Here is a 19,521-nt window from a genome sequence, read left to right as displayed (position 1 = left end):
GATGATGAAAAGGAGAAATCTTATTCATATCTAGTTTAAAACACATTTGGAAAGTTTAGATGTAGACATACCATTTTCTACCAAAAAAGTGAAGTGTTTTTCCAAACATATTTTGGAGATTTTGACATATTTTTGGACAGTTTATATGATATAAGTTTATATTAAATTCGTTTTTATGAATAAATATGTAATTATGAAAAATAGTTCATGAATATTGAGCAGTTGTTTAACTTTAACTTCTCATGTCTTTTATTGTTGACATTGAAGGTCGTGCACCCAATCAAACTTTGTGGGGTTTTGGTGCAAATTCATCTGTCTTTGACGAATACAAAATCTCAATTTCATAACATTTTACAATGATGCCCCATTAGTTAATGTTAGTCAATGCATTAACTAATATTAACTAACAATTAGCATTATATTTGTTACAGTTTTTGAAGTTATTTCAAACAATACAATATTTAGATGTATTTCTGTTGCTTATTGCTACAGTAGTTCATGTTAACAAATTAACTGATATTAATAAAGGGTAAGTTTTAAAAAAAAAACATGTTATTTCAATATATATTCATATATTTTTTTTGTTTTTGTTTTTTTTGGTTATTGCTGCATTTGGTTTGTTAATCCGATGGAAAATGTGTCGATTTTATGCATATAGACTGTTTTTGGATCCAGTTTAAACAATATAATTGTCAATCAGGTGACAGTGCTGACCCATCCATCAACCTCACGCAATCCAAATCCACTGCTCCCACCACTGCCTCACATTAAAGTTAAGGTAGACAAGACGAATCGCATCAGCAGACACACACTCCAGCATTATACAGTATCTCTCTCCCACTCAGTCTGTCCCACTCATGACCTCTGACCTCCATCCTCCCATCATGCCACCACTGTGAACTCTCCTTCAGTGCTGCGCTCATGAGCAGTGTTATACTTTTATAATGTTTCTAATCTTAATATATTAGAAGGTTTTTCCTATACAAATCTCATAATAACTTTTCTTCAGGCTGATGTCTTCACATAATAAATAGATATGGGTCACGCATATGGGGAGCAAAATAATATTAACCAAAAGCCAAGGCATTATTTTAGATGGCCGTTGCAAATAATACAAAAGTGTGAATGGCATTTAATGTTGACTTTAAAGTCTGTAAGCGTAAGTCTTTTTTAAAAGAATATGTGACCCCTATCCTGTGAACAGATGCCAACATACACCACATTCCCACACGCATCCTAGTTATAACCACACAGTCTGCATTAGAACCAGTAATGAAACGCTTGGGTTACTTGTAGGTGAATAGATGTGGCTCATCTTCCAATAATCTGTCATATTTATTAGTTTCTGAAAACCATCTGCATTATATAAAAGTGTTTTTATATAATCTATGTAGGTGATCATTTTTATTGCATTTTTGGTGACTTCACAAATAGGTCTAGACAAAACAAACCAGCATCACGTCACTGATTGGGATGTTACTTGAGAGTATTTATTGAAATAGCTTTATAGTAAAAAAAATGTTTAGCAGTATCTAGTAGTCACACTTAGAAAGTTTGGTTCTTTTATTTGATAGACATCTAAAAATTATTGTTAGTTTAAAACAGCACAAAACACTCCTGCACTCAATTTACAACAACACACCACACAGTCTTCACCTCAAACAGGTAATGAAGTGCTCAGATTACTTGTACATGAGTTAGTTTGAGTTGTTATTATTATTATTATTATTATTATTATTATTATTATTATTATTATTATTATTATTATTGTCGTTGTAATATTCTCATATATATGTATATTACATTTTAAAATACTCAGATACCTTTTTATTGATTAGGTGATTACAGATTATTCACACAAGTCTTTGTCTCAGGAAAGCTTTTGTCTTTCAAACACAGTAAAATGCACAAAATCATGTGATTTAATTCTTTTTGTTGTTGTTGTTGTTGTTTTTTTGTCAGCCAAACCTCTTTCACCTAATATATTTACTGGAAGACCACCTGACATTTTAACACATTTGCATGTTCACTGCTCTTTGATGTTGGTTAATTGTCACATAACATGCTTTTTAGCAGTGCATTAACTAATATTAACTAACAATTAGCATTCTATTTGTTACAGTTTTTGAAATATTTCAAACAATACAATTTTTAGAAGTATTTCTGTTGCTTATTGCGACAGTAGTTCATGTTAACAAATTAACTGATATTAATAAAGGGTAAGTATTAAAAACATGTTATTTTATATATATTTATAACTGTTTTTTTTGGTTATTGCTGCATTTGGTTTGTTAATCCGATGGAAAATGTGTCGACTTTATGCATATAGTCTGTTTTTGGATCCAGTTTAAACTATATAATTGTCAATCAGGTGTCAGTGCTGACCCATCCATCAACCTCACGCAATCCACTGCTCCCACCACTGCCTCACCTACCATTAAAGGTAACCACGACAACACGCATCACCACAGCAGAAAATAAATCAAGCACAATAAAGTATTTATATACCACTCAGTCTGTCCCACTCATGACCTCTGACCTCCATCCTCCCATCATGCCACACTGTGAACTCTCCTTCAGTGCTGCGCTCATGAGCAGTGTTATACTTTTATAATGTTGCTAATCTTAATATATAAGAAGGGTTTCCCTATACAAGTCTCATAATAACTTTTCTTCAGGCTGATGTCTTCACATGATAAATAGATATGGGTCACGCATATGGGGAGCAAAATAATATTAACCAAAACCAAGGCATTATTTTAGATGGCCGTTGCAAATAATACAAAAAGTGAATGGCATTTCATGTTGACTTTAAAGTCTGTAAGCGTAAGTCCTTTTAAATGAATATGTGACCCCTATCCTGTGAACAGATGCCAACATACACCATATTCCCACACGCATCCTAGTTTTAACCACACAGTCTGCATTAGAACCAGTAATGAAGCGCTTGGGTTACTTGTAGGTGAATAGATGTGGCTCCTCTTCCAATAATCAATCATATTCATTAGTTTCTGAAAACATTTGTATAATAGAAAAGTGTTTTTTATATAATCTATAACAAATGTCATTTTTATTGCATTTTTGGTAACTTCACAAATAGGTCTAGACAAAACAAACCAGCATCACGTCACTGATTGGGATGTTACTTGAGAGTATTTATTGAAATAGCTTTATAGTACAAAAATGTTTAGCAGTATCCAGTAGTCACACTTAGAAAGTTTGGTTCTTTTATTTGATAGACATCTAAAAATTATTATTAGTTTAAAACAGCACAAAACACTCCTGCACTCACTTTACAACAACACACCCCACAGTCTTCACCTCAAACAGGTAATGAAGTCCCCAGATTACTTGTACATGAGTTAGTTTGAGTTGTTGTTGTTGTTATTATTTTTTTTTTTTTTTTTTTTTTTTTATTGTTATTTTTGTTTTATTGTATTATTAAAATTTCTAAAAATTCTTAAACATAATTTCTCTTAAATATCTACACAAAGTGCTGCGTAGTAACTGATTACATGTAATCTGGATTACATAATTAGATTCCCAAAATTGAGTACTTGTAATTAGATTATATTACATTTTAAAATACTAATTTACTTTTTTATTAATTAGTTGATTACAGATTATTCACACAAGTCTTTGTCTCGGGAAAGCTTTTGTCAATCAAACAGTAAAATGCACAAAATCACGTGATTTAATTATTTTATTTTTTTATTTTTTTATTTTTTATTTTTTTTATTTATTTTTTTGTCAGCCAAACCTGTTTCACTTAATATATTTACTTGAAGACCACCTGACATTTTAACACATATGCATGTTCACAGTTGTTTTTTGTTGTTTGTTTGTTACATAACATGCTGGTAAACAAATATAATATTTTATGCTTTTTAGTAAGTGTTTTATTTTCGTTGTCGTTCTAAAATGATTTATTAAATTTTTATTATTATTATTATTATTTAATTAATTATTCACTTTTCATTTGCAGTTTCTTTACAGACACCAGTTTGGGAAACATAGACGTAATTTAAAGTTTAATGCACTTCATCATTTTAAGAACAACGAATGGAATATATTTTCATTATCTTTGTATTTTTTTGTCAATATGGTACAATATTATCTTATATAAATCAATGGTATAAATGTGTTTAGATTAAAAGTAATCTAAAAGATCAGAAAGTAGTCTGGTTATATCACATAAAATGTGTTTTTTTTATTTTTATAATTTGGAATCAGTAATGGACTTCAATTTGTAAGTCATCTACCCACCAGTGTCTATAGTTTCCTCTGCAATAGTGGTTTTCAACTATTGGATCCCATATCTGTTCTGAGAGAAGTCCCAATAATAAAAATAATATAGCCACATAATCATGTAGGAGAGCAGCGAAAACACCTCCTTTTGACACAAAAGATATTCAGTTTATTGAGTCTCAGAAATACCTCAATGATTAAAAGTTCCATTGCATAATGTTATTCTGATGAAGGTAATTAATATGGTGTTTATCTCACACTTTCCACAGATACAGGAAAAGGTGATAAAGGTAAGATTGCTCTGTTTCTGTTATGCTGTTCCTGATTGAACATATGGGTCATAAAATATATATCAGTGAAAACTTCAAGTTTTTCATGCTGTCAATCTATCATTACAGTCACTCAAACAAATCTCCCCACTCCCACCGCTTTATCAAACACACCTGCAGACAGCACCAAAGGTAAAGCCGACATCAAACTCACACTCCTGCATTATTATTCTCTCACGCACAATCTCTCACACTCTGACCTCCATCTTCCCATCATGCCATGCTGCGAGCACGTTACTGAGCAAGAGGTGTTATTTATTTGTTTGTTTGTTTGTTGAGACCCGAGCAAGCCCTTTTAAGCAACACCAGGCTTCTCATTTAAAAATCCTGCAATATAGATACTAACATAAAACATTTATTTTTGTTCATCAAAAAATTCAGTTCCTGTGCTGCAATAATAATCATTTATTTATTCATTTTCAAGATCACATGACATCAAATGACAAAGGTACTGATAATCCTCTTTTGAGGTCCTATCACAGCCAGTGCTATATAATCAATCACAAGTAAAGATTTTCTAAACTGTCCTATTAAAATAAAATTATTACAGTATTCTTGTAATTTAATATGGCAATGTTGGCTGTTAAATATGAATGAATTAAAATCAGTTATAAATAATTTAGATTTTAAAAATGTATTCATATTTATATTGAAGTAATTAAAATCATATTGCATGTTTTTATTCTTATGTCATCTTAAAAAAGGTTACACTTTAGTATAGGGCCCAATTCTTCCTATTAACTAGTTGCTTATTAGCATGCATATTACTAGCATTTTGGTTGTTTATTAGTGCTTATAAAGCACACATTAATGCCTTATTCTGCACAGAAAATACTCATAATCATATAGGGAGCACTTCTAATCAGAAAGAAACTCAGACAAGCACATCAATCTTACCCACACGCACCAATATACAACAACAAAACACAGACACCACAGGTAAAAGTGTATTTTACATTATATTTAATGTTTTTGTTGTTGTTGTTGTTGTTGTTGTTGTTATTGTTTTTTAATGTGAAAAAGTATGTGATAAACATCTGATTTGATCAAATATTCATCATCATATAGGGAGTGCTTCTAATCAGAAAGACTCTCAGACAAGCACATCAATCTTACCCACACACACCACTATACAACAACAAAACACAGACACCGCAGGTAAAAGTGTATTTTACATTATATTTAATGTTTTTGTTGTTGTTGTTGTTTGATTTGTTTTTTTGTTTGTTTGTTTTTTGCTTTTTTATAAATGTGAAAAAGTATAAGACAAACATCTGATTTGATCAAATATTCATTTTCATATAGGGAGCACTTCTAAACAGAAAGAAACTCAGACAAGCACATCAATCTTACCCACAAGCACCACTATACAACAACAAAACACAGACACCGCAGGTAAAAGTGTATTTTACATTATATTTAATGTTTTTTTGTTGTTGTTGTTGTTTTTTCATAAATGTGAAAAAATTTAAACATCTGATTTGATCAAATACTCATCATCATATAGGGAGCACTTCTAATCAGAAAATCACAAAGATTTTCTCACATGTTAGAACTGGCGAAAATTTACATCTGATATGGGTTTCAGAAGAGGGTGTGGCAAAATGGCTCGATAGCGCCACCTGTAAAATTTCAACGGAGTGTGCCTCGAGCTTCATTTTACGTACATGCATGAAAATTGGCACACACGTGTAACACACCATTACCTATAAAAAAGTCTCTAGCTACAAAATCCAAAACCTAACAGGAAGTACGTTATTTTGAATTTCCTGTACGATTTTTGTGCAGTTTTTGGCATTTCCATGCCTCGTACTTTGACGAACTCCTCCTACAGTTTTAAGCGGATCATCTTCAAATTTGGTGAGGGTCATCATAAGACCTGCGTGACGTTAAATTGTGAAGATCTTGAGTTTTCGTCAAGCGGCGTGTCCCTGGCAGCCTGACAAATTTGATGTTTCGCCATGAAACAGGAAGCTGCTGTAGCTCAGGCAAGCAATGTCCGATCAGCCCCCAACTTCACACGTTTGATAGGTGTTCTGTCCTAAATTGCCCAATGCCCAAATTCAGTTATAGTCATGGCGCCACCTGCTGGAAACAGGAAGTGACATGGTTAACACTGTTATGGGCTCCTAGGAACATATTAAAAAGTGTCAGCAAGTGCTAAATACACTGGCAACATGCTAGAAACATACTACAACATGCTACCAACACTTAGCTAAGTGCTAAAGCATGTTACTAATATACTGAAAAAGGAAGTTGCTGTAACTCAGGCAAGCAATGTCCGATCTGCCCCAAACTTCACAAGTTCGATAAGAGTCCTGTCCTGAGCACATCAACATACCCGTATTCGATTTTAGTCATAGCACCACCTGCTGGCAACAGGAAGTGACATGTTTAGCACTGTTATGGACTCCTAGTAAAAAAGCATTAACAAGTGTTAATAGGCTGCCAACATTCTAGAAGCATGCTAAAACATGCTTGCAACACTTAGCTAAGTGTTAAAGCATGCTATTAATGCAATGAAACAGGAAATTACTGTAACTCATGCATACAGTGTCCAATCTGCCTCAAACTTCACGTTTGATTAGAGTCCTGGCCTGAAGACACCTACATGCTTATATTTGGTTATAGTTATAGCACCACCTACTGGAAACAGGAAATTACATGTTTTACACTGTTATGCACTATTAGCAACACAGTAAAATATGCCATTGTGTGCTAATAATGCTAGAAATATTCTCAAACATATTAGCAACACTTACTAATTGCTAAAGCACGCAATTAATACTATGAAAGGGAAATAGTGAAAGTGATGTGACATACAGCCAAGTATGGTGACCCATACTCAGAATTTGTGCTCTGCATTTAACCCATCCATAGTGCACACACACAGCAGTGAACACACACACACACACACCGTTAACACACACCCGGAGCAGTGGGCAGCCATTTATGCTGCAGTGCTCGGGGAGCAGTTGGGGGTTCGGTGACTTGCTCAAGGGTAATTCAGTCGTGGCCGGCCCGAGACTCGAACCCACAACCTTAGGGTTAGGAGTCAAACTCTCTAACCATTAGGCCACGACTTCCCCACACTATGAAATAGGAAGTTATTGTAACTCATGCATATAATGCCCAATCAGGCCCAAACTTTACACGTTTTATAAGAGTCCTGGGGTCTCATTTATAAATGTGGCATACGCACAAAATGGGCATAGAAACATGCGTATGCAATTTTCCACGCACATATCGTGATTTATAAAAAAATAAACTTGCCGTAAATATGAACGCACCATACGAACATTCTAGACCATGCGTACAAACTCTTTTTCCTGGAGTGAGAAAAGTAATTAGGTAAACAGCGATTTTAAACTCTGTTTTCATGTTGATATACACATTTATATTAAATACTCCACTCGCATTAATGGAGATAAACACTGAAATTACATAATTTTACAAAAAAACATATTTACATAATTTTATTAACAATAGGCTAAATAATTTTACGTGTGAATGCATCTCAACAACATAATACAAAATACCACTATATTTGAAGGATATAACTAGGATAAAACGGTAAGATTTGCACGTTTCCTTTTTAAAATACTTTGTCAGTGACGAGCCGAATCAGACAATTGTATTTACACTGCAATAAATATGAGCCTATCTGTTTCCATTAAAAATAGCTAAAAGATGTTCATCAGCAAAACTGCATACATTTAATAGATTTGAATTTTAAAGTTTAAAACAGTTGAAATACTATTTGGCCAGGGTAAAAGAATGAGATCAACTCTATTCTAAAATATATCTGAGAACAACTTTAAATCATTTTGTTTGTATGGATATTTTCATATATTTGTTATAAAACATAACAAGGATACTGGATAATTTTTAGCAATAAAAATTAATTTGTATGGCACAAATGGCATTATAGTCCCCATCTCGTATTTCCTTAATCTCTCGGTGTTAAACATGGTGTCACGTGCATGGGAATATGTATGGAAATGATATGCAGATGAGGTTATGCATAGTAAAACTAGGTGTTGTAAGTTCCATTTATGGTGATTTCAGGGGGGAGACGAGGTGGAGATGCACGTATGCACAATCCTCCCCTGAGGTTTTATGGTTTTATAAATCTGAAAATTTTTGTGCGTACGCAAAATCTAGCTTTTGTGCCTACATACTCTTTTAGGATGAACTCTACGGAGAGTTTTATAAATGAGACCCCTGGCCTGGACACATCTAAAGGCCAATATTCAATTATAATTATAGCGCCACCTGCTGGCCACAGAAAATATCTTGTTTCACACTAACATGCAATGTCTGATCTGCCGTAAACTTCACATGTTTGATAAGAGTCCTGGCTTTAACAGATCTTAAGGCCAATATTTCAGTTGTAATCATACCGCCACCGGCTGGAAACAGGATATGACTTGTTTTAAACTAACTTAAACATGCAATGTCCAATCTGCTCCAACCTTCACATGTTTGATAAGAGTCCTGGCCTGAACTCATCTTCAGGCCAATATTGATTTATAGTCATAGCGCCACCTGCTGGCAACAGGAAATTACTTGTTTTACACTAACTTAAACATGCAATGTCCTATCTGCCCCAAACTTCACATGTTTGGTAAGAGTTTTGAACGGACAATCATTTCGACCCGCGTTATCATCTTCCACCAGTGAGTAAATGACTTTAAGTTTAAACCTACAGTATGGGCATGAGAGTCGCTATTGTAAATAAGCGCCGACAGTCCTCATCAAGACTCTTACTCTCTGTTCTTTCTGTTCCTTTATTCATTGGATTTTTTTTTTATTGACTTAACCCTGGTCCTGGCAAAAATGCCTTTATGTCCACCTTTCTATATTTCCTGGGATTTTATACTTATGTTTTAAATAACACTCTGGGCCTGGGTTTACATGCAGGTGTCCCACCCCTGGACCTATCTCAACTGCAGTGCACTCAACAACCTGAAGGCATAACGACTATACCTCAGCTGCTATTTAAATCTCCTCTTGTTATTCCAGGCTTTAATTCTAAACCTGTTAAAGCACAAAAAAGACGATCGTGTCTAAGGAAAAATCCAGTTACCTTATGCCAGCTTGGCAGAATTAGAGGTTTCAAAATTTGTCATCTAAAACATGAGAAGCCTTGTTCCCAAACTGGATGAATTTAAAATAATGCTTGCTCAAACTAAGGCTCATGTTATGGCAATATCTGAATCATGGCTGACCCCTGTTATATCAGATTCCTTTCTTGCGATTAAAACTATTCATTATATAACAGAGACAGTACTGATAAAATTGGTGGTGGTGTTGCTCTTTATGTGAATAAAAAATATGCACATTCTATAGTTAAAATTTCAACAATTTCAGAGTCACTTCAACTAGTTGTTCACTTTACAAATCAATTCTCAGTTACTATTATTGTCACATACAAGCCTCCAAATGTCAGTCCAACTGCATATTTATTGCAGTTTTCTGACTTAATAAAATCTGTTAAAACTAAGGAGCTTGTTATTCTTGGTGACATTAATTTGAATTGGATTGATAATTCATCTAAACTTCTGAAAACAACTGCCATAAAATATGGTCTTTATCAATTAATCAAAGATCCCCACCAGATTTGGTAAAACACGAAATTCTATTTTGGATCTTATTTTCACTAATCAACCCTCCAAGTATGGTATATCTGGAGTGATAAACACAGCAGTTTCAGATCATTCACTCATGTATGTCATTAGGAAATGTTTTAAACATCCAAAATGTCATAAAAATAATTATATTAAAAAAGTACCAAACTCAAAATTGTCTCAGTTTAATGCTGAATTTGCTGATACTGATTGGAGTAATGAGATGTCTTTGCAAAATCCTGATCATGTTCTGTCAAATTTCCATAGAAGAGTGGAGACAATACGTCAAAAATTTACTACCTGTAAAATACATATTAGGCAAAATACAGTACCTTGGGTAACTTCTGACATTTTGAAGCTTTTAAAAAAGAAGGCCTCCTCTTTGAAAGCCTACAGATCACTAAAAACACCTGAGGCTAAGCTTATTTTCGTACAGCTTAGAAATAAATGTAATTTTGAATTGTACAAAGTAAAACAGATCTATTTTGAAAATCAAATTAATCGAACGGTCTCCAACTCAAGAACATTATGGCAAACAATTAAATCTTTAACTGATGAAAACTAAATTAAAAATAACAACAGTTTACAAATATCCATAAATGGTACTCTTCTCACTGATCATGATACAATTGCTAATTCTTTCAATGAGTATTTTATTGCATCTGTACAAGAATTATCCTCTGGATTTACTGTTCCTCTGTTTCTCACATCAGTACCAGCAGCATCTCAGCAATTCTCTTTTTCTGAAATTGCACAAAATTATATAACTAATATTTTGTGTTCGTTGAAGGCTTCCCATGCTTGTGATGTAAATAATTTAAACATGATTTTTCTTAAAACTCATGCCAGTACTCTTATACCGCTTTTTCATCATTTAGTTAATCTGTGTATTAGGCAATCAGTATTTCCTGCCATGTGGAAAACGCCCCAGATCACCCCAATTTTTAAGTCTGATGATCCAACCAATGTCTCCAATACTGCCCAATTGCAATTCTCCCAGCTGTTTCTAAGCTACTTGAAAAAACATTATATAATCAACTAATCAGTTACCTTGAAGACAATAACCTGCTCAGTGATTGCCAGCATGGCTTTCGACCCTTGCGGTCAACCATGTCGGCTTTGCTGCTTTTTACTGAGCAGATACATGCGTCTTTAAATAAGGGTCAGGTTACTGGAGTTGTATACTGTACATAGATTTTCAAAAAGCCTTCGATACAGTTAATTATCAAATTTTGTTAAATAAACTTCTTTCTTTTCAATTGTCCTCCTCCGCAATAGATATGTCTATATCATATTTAAGTGATAGATCTAAGACTGTAAAAATCGGCTCAGTAACATCACAGGCACGAGTGTGTTCTATGGGAGTTCCACAGGGCAGCATTTTAGGTCCTTTACTTTTCCTTATGTACATTAATGATCTTCCTTATGTGCTTAATTTTTCTAGTTCTTTGTTATATGCTGATGACACTGTTATTTTTCTGGTTCAAACATTGACACAATTAATACAAGCTTAACAAAGATTTGCAGCATTTACATAACTGGCTGCAAGATAACCACTTAACACTTAATATTAAGAAAACGGAATGTATGTATTTTTATTCATCTAGGAGACAGCTATCTATATCCAATCCCATCACCTTTTCTAATCAAAAGCCCTCAATTGTATCCACGTATAAGTATCTGGGAGTCTCTCTTGACTCACATCTCACTTATCGTGAGCATGTCCAAACCTTAACCAGAAAGTTAAATCAAAAGTTATTTGTTTATATTAAAATTAGACCATATTTGTTGCTTTCTGTTTCTAAAACATATCTTCATGCTATCATTATGTCCACTCTGTCGTATTGTTTACCTGTTTGGTCACTCACAACAAATGAGATCCTTGAACCAGTAACAAGACTCTATAATAGAGCCTATAAGATCCATAACAGGCTTCCAGGCTGGACTCACCACTGTATTGCACTATCTTTGTGTAATGCCTTGACATTTCAGAGCTATAAAATAACCCATGGGATAAACTTGTATTATCAAACCTTAAATGGACACACTTCAGCTGCACTGACTGCGTTGGTTCCAAAACTCAACTCAAGGTTCAAGCGCACTACGAGATCTGTTACAAATGGACTTGTGCCTTTACCGGCTTTTAGGAACTGCTATGGACAGAGATCTTTTTTTTATGTGCTCACAAAAGCCTGGAATGAGATTCCACAGCACATCAGAACTATAACATCAATAAGACTATTTAAAATAACATTTGCTCGCCATCTAATGAACAGGTATATCTGTGACCACTGAGATGGCTTCATGGTCTCCCCCTGATGCTCACTCTCTTTGTGTGTTTGTTTGCTGTCTTGTCTAGGAGTTTTGTTGGGTATGTGATATTTATGTTCTGCAGAGCAGGAACCTGCTGAAAATCAGTTTTATACTGAGTCAGGCCCGATTGTCTTTATCTTTTCCTGTTTAAAAATATAAAAATAAAAAAAAATTAATAAAAAAAAAAGAGTCCTGGCCTGAAGACATCTAAATGCCAATATTCAGTTATAATCATAGCGCCACCTGTTGGCAGCAGGAAATTTGGCACAAATATTTACCATTTTATAAGCATATTGCCAAACATTCGCTGTTCTCCTATGGGCACCAGGTAGTGGTGAGCCCGGGTGCGAGGGCCCTTTAATCACTGCTTGCAGCTTTAATTTTTAGTGCATTTTTGGTAACTTCACAAATAGGTCTAGACAAAACAAACCAGCATCACATCACTGATTGGGATGTTACTTGAGAGTATTTATTGAAATAGCTTTACAGTAAGAAAAAAAAAATAGCAGTATCTAGTAGTCACACTTAGAAAGTTTGGCACTTTTACTTGATAGACATCTGCATTTTTTTCTTTCTGAGAATAGAGTTTAGTCTTCACCTCAAACAGGTAATGAAGTGCCCAGATTACTTGTACATGAGTTAGTTTGAGTTTTTATTATTATTATTATTATTATTATTATTATTATTATTATTGTAATATTAGGGTTTTTTGTATTCTAAAAAAAAAAAACATTTCTAAAAATTCTTAAACATAATTTCTCTTATATATATCTACACAAAGTGCTACATAGTAACTGATTACATGTAATCTGGATTACATAATTAGATTCCCAAAATTAAGTACTTTTAATTAGATTATATTACATTTTAAAATATAAAATGATTACAGATTATTCACACAAGTCTTTGTCTCAGGAAAGCTTTTGTCTTTCAAACACAGTAAAATGCACAAAATTGTGTTTTTTTATTATTATTATTTATTTATTTTACATGTAAAGCAGGGATTTGCATACTTTTATTATTATTATTATTATTGTCAGCCAAACCTGTTTCACCTAATATATTTACTTGAAGACCACCTGACATTTTAACACATATGCATGTTCACAGTTCTTTGACGTTGGTTAATTGTCACATAACATGCTGGTAAACAAATATAATATTTTATGCTTTTTAGTAAGTGTTTTATTTTCATTGTCATTCTAAAATGATTTATTTAAATGTTAATTTTTTTATTATTTAATTAATTATTCACTTTTCATTTGCAGTTTCTTTACAGACACCTGTTTGGGAAACATAGATGTAATTTAAAGTTTAATGCACTTCATCATTTTAATAACAACGAATAGAATATATTTTCATTCTCTTTGTATTTTTTTGTCAATATGGTACAATATTATCTTATATAAATCAATGGGATAAATGTGTTAGGTCAAAAGTAATCTAAAAGATCAGAAAGTAGTCTGATATCACATAAAATGTGTTTTTTATTCATTTATTTATTTATTTATTATCATTTTTCTCCTTTTGACACAAAAGATATTCAGTTTATTGAGTCTCAGAAATACTTCAATGATTAAAAGTTCCATTGCATAATGTAATTCTGATGAAGGTAATTAATATGGTGTTTATCTCACACTTTCCACAGATGCAGGAACAAGTGATGCAGGTAAGTGTTCCTCTGTTTCTGTTATGCTGTTCCTGATTAAACATATGGGTCATAAAATATTTATCAGTGAAAACTACAAGTTTTTCATGCTGTCAATCTATCATTACAGTCCCTCAAACAAATTTCCCCACTCTCACCACTTTATCAAACGCACCTACAGACAGCACCAAAGGTAAAGCCGACATCAAACTCACACTCCTGCATTATTATTCTCTCACGCACAATCTCTCACACTCTGACCTCCATCTTCCCATCATGCCATGCTGCGAGCACGTTACTGAGCAAGAGGTGTTATTTGTTTGTTTGTTTGTTGAGACCCGAGCAAGCCCTTTTAAGCAACACCAGGCTTCTCATTTAAAAATCCTGCAATATAGATACTAACATAAAACATTTATTTTTGTTCATCAAAAAATTCAGTTCCTGTGCTGCAATAATAATCATTTATTTATTTATTCATTTTCAAGATCACATGACATCAAATGACAAAGGTACTGATTATCCTCTTTTGAGATACTATCACAGCCAGTGCTATATAATCAATCACAAGTAAAGATTTTATAAACTGTCCTATTAAAATCAAATATTACAGTATTCTTGTAATTTAATATGGCAATGTTGGCTGTTAAATATGAATGAATTAAAATTAGGTATAAATAATTTAGATTTTAAAAATGTATTCATATGTATATTGAAGTAATTAAAATCATATTGCATGTTTTTATTCATATTTCATCTTAAAAAAGGTAACACTTTAGTATAGGGACCAATTCTTCCTATTAACTAGTTGCTTATTAGCATGCATATTATTAGCATATTGATTGTTTATTAGTGCTTATAAAGCACACATTAATGCCTTATTCTGCGCAGAAAATATTCATCATCATGTAGGGAGCACTTCTAAACAGAAAGAAACTCAGACAATCACATCAACCTTACCCACACGCACCACTATACAACAACGAAACACAGACACCACAGGTAAAAGTGTATTTTACATTATATTTAATGTTTTTTTTTTTTTTCATAAATGTGAAAAAGTATATGATAAACATCTGATTTGATCAAATACTCATTATATAGGGAGCATTTCTAAACAGAAAGAAACTCAGACAAGCACATCAATCTTTCCCACACGCACCACTATACAACAACAAAACACAGACACCACAGGTAAAAGTGTATTTTATATTATATTTAATATTGTTGTTGTTGTTGTTTTCCATAAATGTGAAAAAGTATATGATAAACATCTGATTTGATCAAATACTCATCGTCATATAGACAGCACTTCTACACAGAAAGAAACTCAGAGAAGCACATCAATCTTACCCACACGCACCACTATACAACAACCAAACACAGACACCACAGGTAAAAGTGTATTTTACATTATATTTAATTTCTTTTTGTCATATTTTTGTCTGAGGTGACTTGTAATTGGATGAAGAAAATTTTTTTTTTTTTTTTTTTTTTTTTTTTTTTCATAAATTTTTTTTTTTTGGATAAAAATCTGATTTTTTATAATTTTCATCTTATTATAGGGAGCACTTCTGAACAAAAAGAAACTCAGACAAGCACATCAATCTTACCCACACGCACCACTATACAACAACAAAACACAGACACCACAGGTAAAAGTGTATTTTACATTATATTTAAAGGTTTTTTTTTTTTGTTTTTTTTTTTGTAAATGTGAAAAAGTATAAGATAAAAATCTGATTTGATCAAATACTCATCGTCATATACAGTAGGCAGCACTTCTACACAGAAAGAAACTCAGACAAGCACATTAATCATACCCACACGCACCACTATACAACAACAAAACACAGACACCACAGGTAAAAGTGTGTTTTACATTATATTTAATGTTTTTATATATATATATATATATATATATATATATATATATATATATATATATATATATATATATATATATATATATATATATATATATATATATATATTTTTTTTTTTTTTTTTTTTTTTTTTTTTTTTTTCATAAATGTGAAAACTTAGGATAAAAATCTGATTTGATCAAATACTCATCATCATATAGGGAGCGCTTCTAAACAGAAAGAAACTCAGACAAGCACATCAATCTTACCCACACGCACCACTATACAACAACAAAACACAGACACCGCAGGTAAAAGTGCATTTTATATTATATTTAATATTGTTGTTGTTGTTTTTTTCCATAAATGTGAAAAAGTATAAGATAAAAATCTGATTTGATCAAATATTCATCATCATATAGGCAGCACTTCTAAACAGAAAGAAACTCAGACAATCACATCAACCTTACCCACAAGCACCACTATACAACAACGAAACACAGACACCGCAGGTAAAATGCGTTTTACATTATATTTAATGTTGTTGTTTTCATAAATGGGGAAAAGTATATGATAAACATCTGATTTGATCAAATATTCATCATTATATAGGGAGCATTTCTAAACAGAAAGAAACTCAGACAATCACATCAATCTTACCCACACGCAGCACTATACAACAACAAAACACAGAAACCACAGGTAAAAGTGTGTTTTTTATTATATTTAAAGGTTTTTTTTTTTTTTTTTTTTTTTGTAAATGTGAAGTTTTATAAGATAAAAATCTGATTTGATCAAATACTCATCGTCATATAGGCAGCACTTCTACACAGAAAGAAACTCAGACAAGCACATTAATCATACCCACACGCACCACTATACAACAACCAAACACAGACACCACAGGTAAAAGTGCATTTTATATTATATTTAATATTGTTGTTGTTGTTTTTTCCATAAATGTGAAAAAGTATAAGATAAACATCTGATTTGATCAAATATTCATCATCATATAGGGAGCACTTCTAAACAGAAAGAAACTCAGACAATCACATCAACCTTACCCACAAGCACCACTATACAACAACGAAACACAGACACCACAGGTAAAAGTGTGTTTTACATTATATTTAATGTTTTTATTTAATGTCTTTGATAAAAGTATATGATAAACATCTGATTTGATCAAATACTCATCATCATATAGGGAGCACTTCTAAACAGAAAGCCTCTCAGACAATCACATCAATCTTACCCACACGCACCACTATACAACAACAGAACACAGACACCACAGGTAAAAGTGTATTTTCTTGTGATGCCTCTGTTCCCTCCTTCAGGGAACAAGGGTTACCATACGTAACCGAGACGTTCCCTTTCAGTCGGTCACTCCTGACGTAATGTCAGATGACCGACGAATTTGGGATCCCTAACAACGGACCACAGATACTGCCACTTCCCGTAAAACAGTCCTCTACTGGTTCTCACGGATTCATCAAGAGAGGGCCTGGCGCTGGATGTCTGGCTGCCGAGGGGACAGAGGAGCTCAACAAAGTCTACTGTATGGACCCTCTGGAGCAGTTATAGCAAGCCGACCCGAAGCCGGGCCCACTCAGTGCTTCTACCCATTTGAGGTGAGAACACAGGAGGATACCGGCTCTACACAAAGGCTGTAGAATCTAGGTAAGTGTTGGGGGCCGCCCAGCCTGCAGCTTTACAAATATCTATCAGCGAGGCACCACGAACCAGCGCCCAGGAGGATGCAACACTTCTGGTAAAGTGAGCTCGCAAACCTGACTGGGCAGGGCACATCCTGTGCCTGATAGCCAGGGTGATGTCATTCACTAACCAGTGGGCCATCCTCTGCTTAGAGACGGCATTCCTCTTCTGCCGGCCTCCATTACAGACAAAGAGCTGGTCTGAGGTCCTGAAGCTTTGTGCCCAGCCTACGTAGCATTGCTCGGACGGGACAGCAAAGCTAAGGCTGGGTCCGCCTCCTCTGGGGGCAGCGCTTGCAGGCTCATCACCTGATCCCTGAAGGGAGTAGTGAGAACCTTGGGAACATAGCCAGGTCGGGGGCTCAGTATTACCTGGGAGTCAGCTGGCCCAAACTCTGGGCACGAATCGTCGACCGAAAATGCGTGCAGGTCCCCTACCCTATTGATGGAGGCCAGCGCAAGCAGGAGCAGAGTTTTCATTGACAGAAACTTCAGCTCGACTGTCTGCAAAGGCAGAGGCTGTGAGCACTAGAGTCAGGTCCCAAGAGGGTATATGGGGGGCCATGGAAGATTTAGCCTTCTCGCCCCCCTAAGGAACCTGATGAACAGATTATGTTTCCACAACGACCTCCCTTCTACGGGGTTGTGGTTAGCAGCGATCGCAGTGAGATTTGAGGGTGGAGGGAGACAGCCTTCACTCTAACCCCTGCTGCAAGAAGGACAGCACGACTATGATCTGGCATCTTCAGGGGTCTTCTTGGTGAGGAGAACACCACTCGACAAACAGGTTCCACTTCCAAGCGTAAGCGTGTCTCGTAGACAGTGCTCTCGCTGAAGTGATGGTGTCAACCACCTCTTTGGGTAGGTCACCTAGAACCTACATACCGTCCACGTACCATCCAGGGACCAGACATGAAGTTTTCCAGAGGTCTGGATGTGGGTGCCATAGTGTGCCCAGTCTCTGAGTCAGTAGATCCTTCCTCAGAGGAATCGGCCAAGGAGGGCTGTCACAAGGAGCATTAGTTCCGGGAACCAGGTCCGGGTGGGCCAATAGGGTGCCACTAACAGGACCTGCTCCTTGTCCTCCCTGACCTTGCACAGTGTCTGTGCAAGAAGACTTACTGGGGGAAACGCATATTTGCAAAGGCCCCGGTCCAGCTGTATGTCAATGCCGAGTGTTCCCTAGAACAACAGGCAGTAAGAGGTTTCTGAAGAGGCAAACAGGTCTACCTGAGTGGCTCCAAAATGTCTCCAAATCAGCTGGACCATCTGGGGATGGAGTTGCCATTCTCCCGGGAGCGCAGCTAGAGACAGCTCATCGGCTGCCCAGTTGAGCAGTTCAGGAATGTGAACAGCACAAAGCGACCTCAGATGCTTCTTACTCCAAAGTAGGAGGTGGCAGGTGAGTTGCGACATGCGATGGGAGTGCAGACCACCTTGTCGGTTGATGTACGCAATGGTTGCAGTGTTGTCCGAATAGTACATGTTTGCCTCGTAAGCACCCCTTGAGACAGATCAAGGCAAGATACACTGCCAGCAACTCGAGGCAGTTGATGTGCCAGTGCAGTTGGGGCTCTGTACAAACCCATGACACTGCAAGCCTGTGTTTGAGGCATCTGTATGAACCACAGCATGCCTGGAGACCTGGTCTAGGGGCACTCCTGTCCGGAGAAATGCAAGGTCTTACCACAGGGTGAAAGTTTGGAAGCAGGCCGGTATAACTTGGACCCGGTGAGTGCTGCGTTGCCACGCCCACCTCCGGACTCAGCCATG

At 35.1% G+C, this 19,521-nt stretch overlaps 1 protein-coding gene across 44 annotated transcripts in view; it reads left to right on the top strand.

The window, feature by feature from the left end:
* LOC109068981 (receptor-type tyrosine-protein phosphatase C-like) overlaps positions 1-19,521 on the top strand; it is a 44,915-nt gene that overhangs the window by 5,911 nt on the left and 19,483 nt on the right. For 2 of the 44 annotated variants that reach the window (XM_042749408.1, XM_042749406.1), the window contains exons 2-16: positions 4,518-4,538; positions 4,647-4,709; positions 5,002-5,025; positions 5,406-5,516; positions 5,646-5,735; positions 5,883-5,972; positions 14,169-14,189; positions 14,299-14,361; positions 14,654-14,677; positions 15,057-15,167; positions 15,270-15,359; positions 15,471-15,560; positions 15,731-15,820; positions 15,938-16,030; positions 16,252-16,341. In XM_042749408.1, the coding sequence (XP_042605342.1) occupies positions 5,007-5,025; positions 5,406-5,516; positions 5,646-5,735; positions 5,883-5,972; positions 14,169-14,189; positions 14,299-14,361; positions 14,654-14,677; positions 15,057-15,167; positions 15,270-15,359; positions 15,471-15,560; positions 15,731-15,820; positions 15,938-16,030; positions 16,252-16,341 (982 nt within the window). In that variant the 5' untranslated portion in view covers positions 4,518-4,538; positions 4,647-4,709; positions 5,002-5,006. Of the gene's footprint in view, positions 1-2,379; positions 2,444-4,517; positions 4,539-4,646; positions 4,710-5,001; positions 5,026-5,405; positions 5,517-5,645; positions 5,736-5,882; positions 5,973-14,168; positions 14,190-14,298; positions 14,362-14,653; positions 14,678-15,056; positions 15,168-15,269; positions 15,360-15,470; positions 15,561-15,730; positions 15,821-15,937; positions 16,031-16,251; positions 16,342-19,521 lie in introns of those variants that run through there. The other 42 variants (XM_042749449.1, XM_042749444.1, XM_042749407.1 and 39 more) reach the window with 41 other exon arrangements.

Source organism: Cyprinus carpio, chromosome B22 (assembly GCF_018340385.1).
Source record: "Cyprinus carpio isolate SPL01 chromosome B22, ASM1834038v1, whole genome shotgun sequence".
NCBI classification, from domain to species: Eukaryota; Metazoa; Chordata; class Actinopteri; order Cypriniformes; family Cyprinidae; genus Cyprinus; species Cyprinus carpio.
The sequence above is the reverse complement of the archived record's forward strand: the minus strand, read 5'-3'. Positions and strand labels throughout refer to the sequence as shown.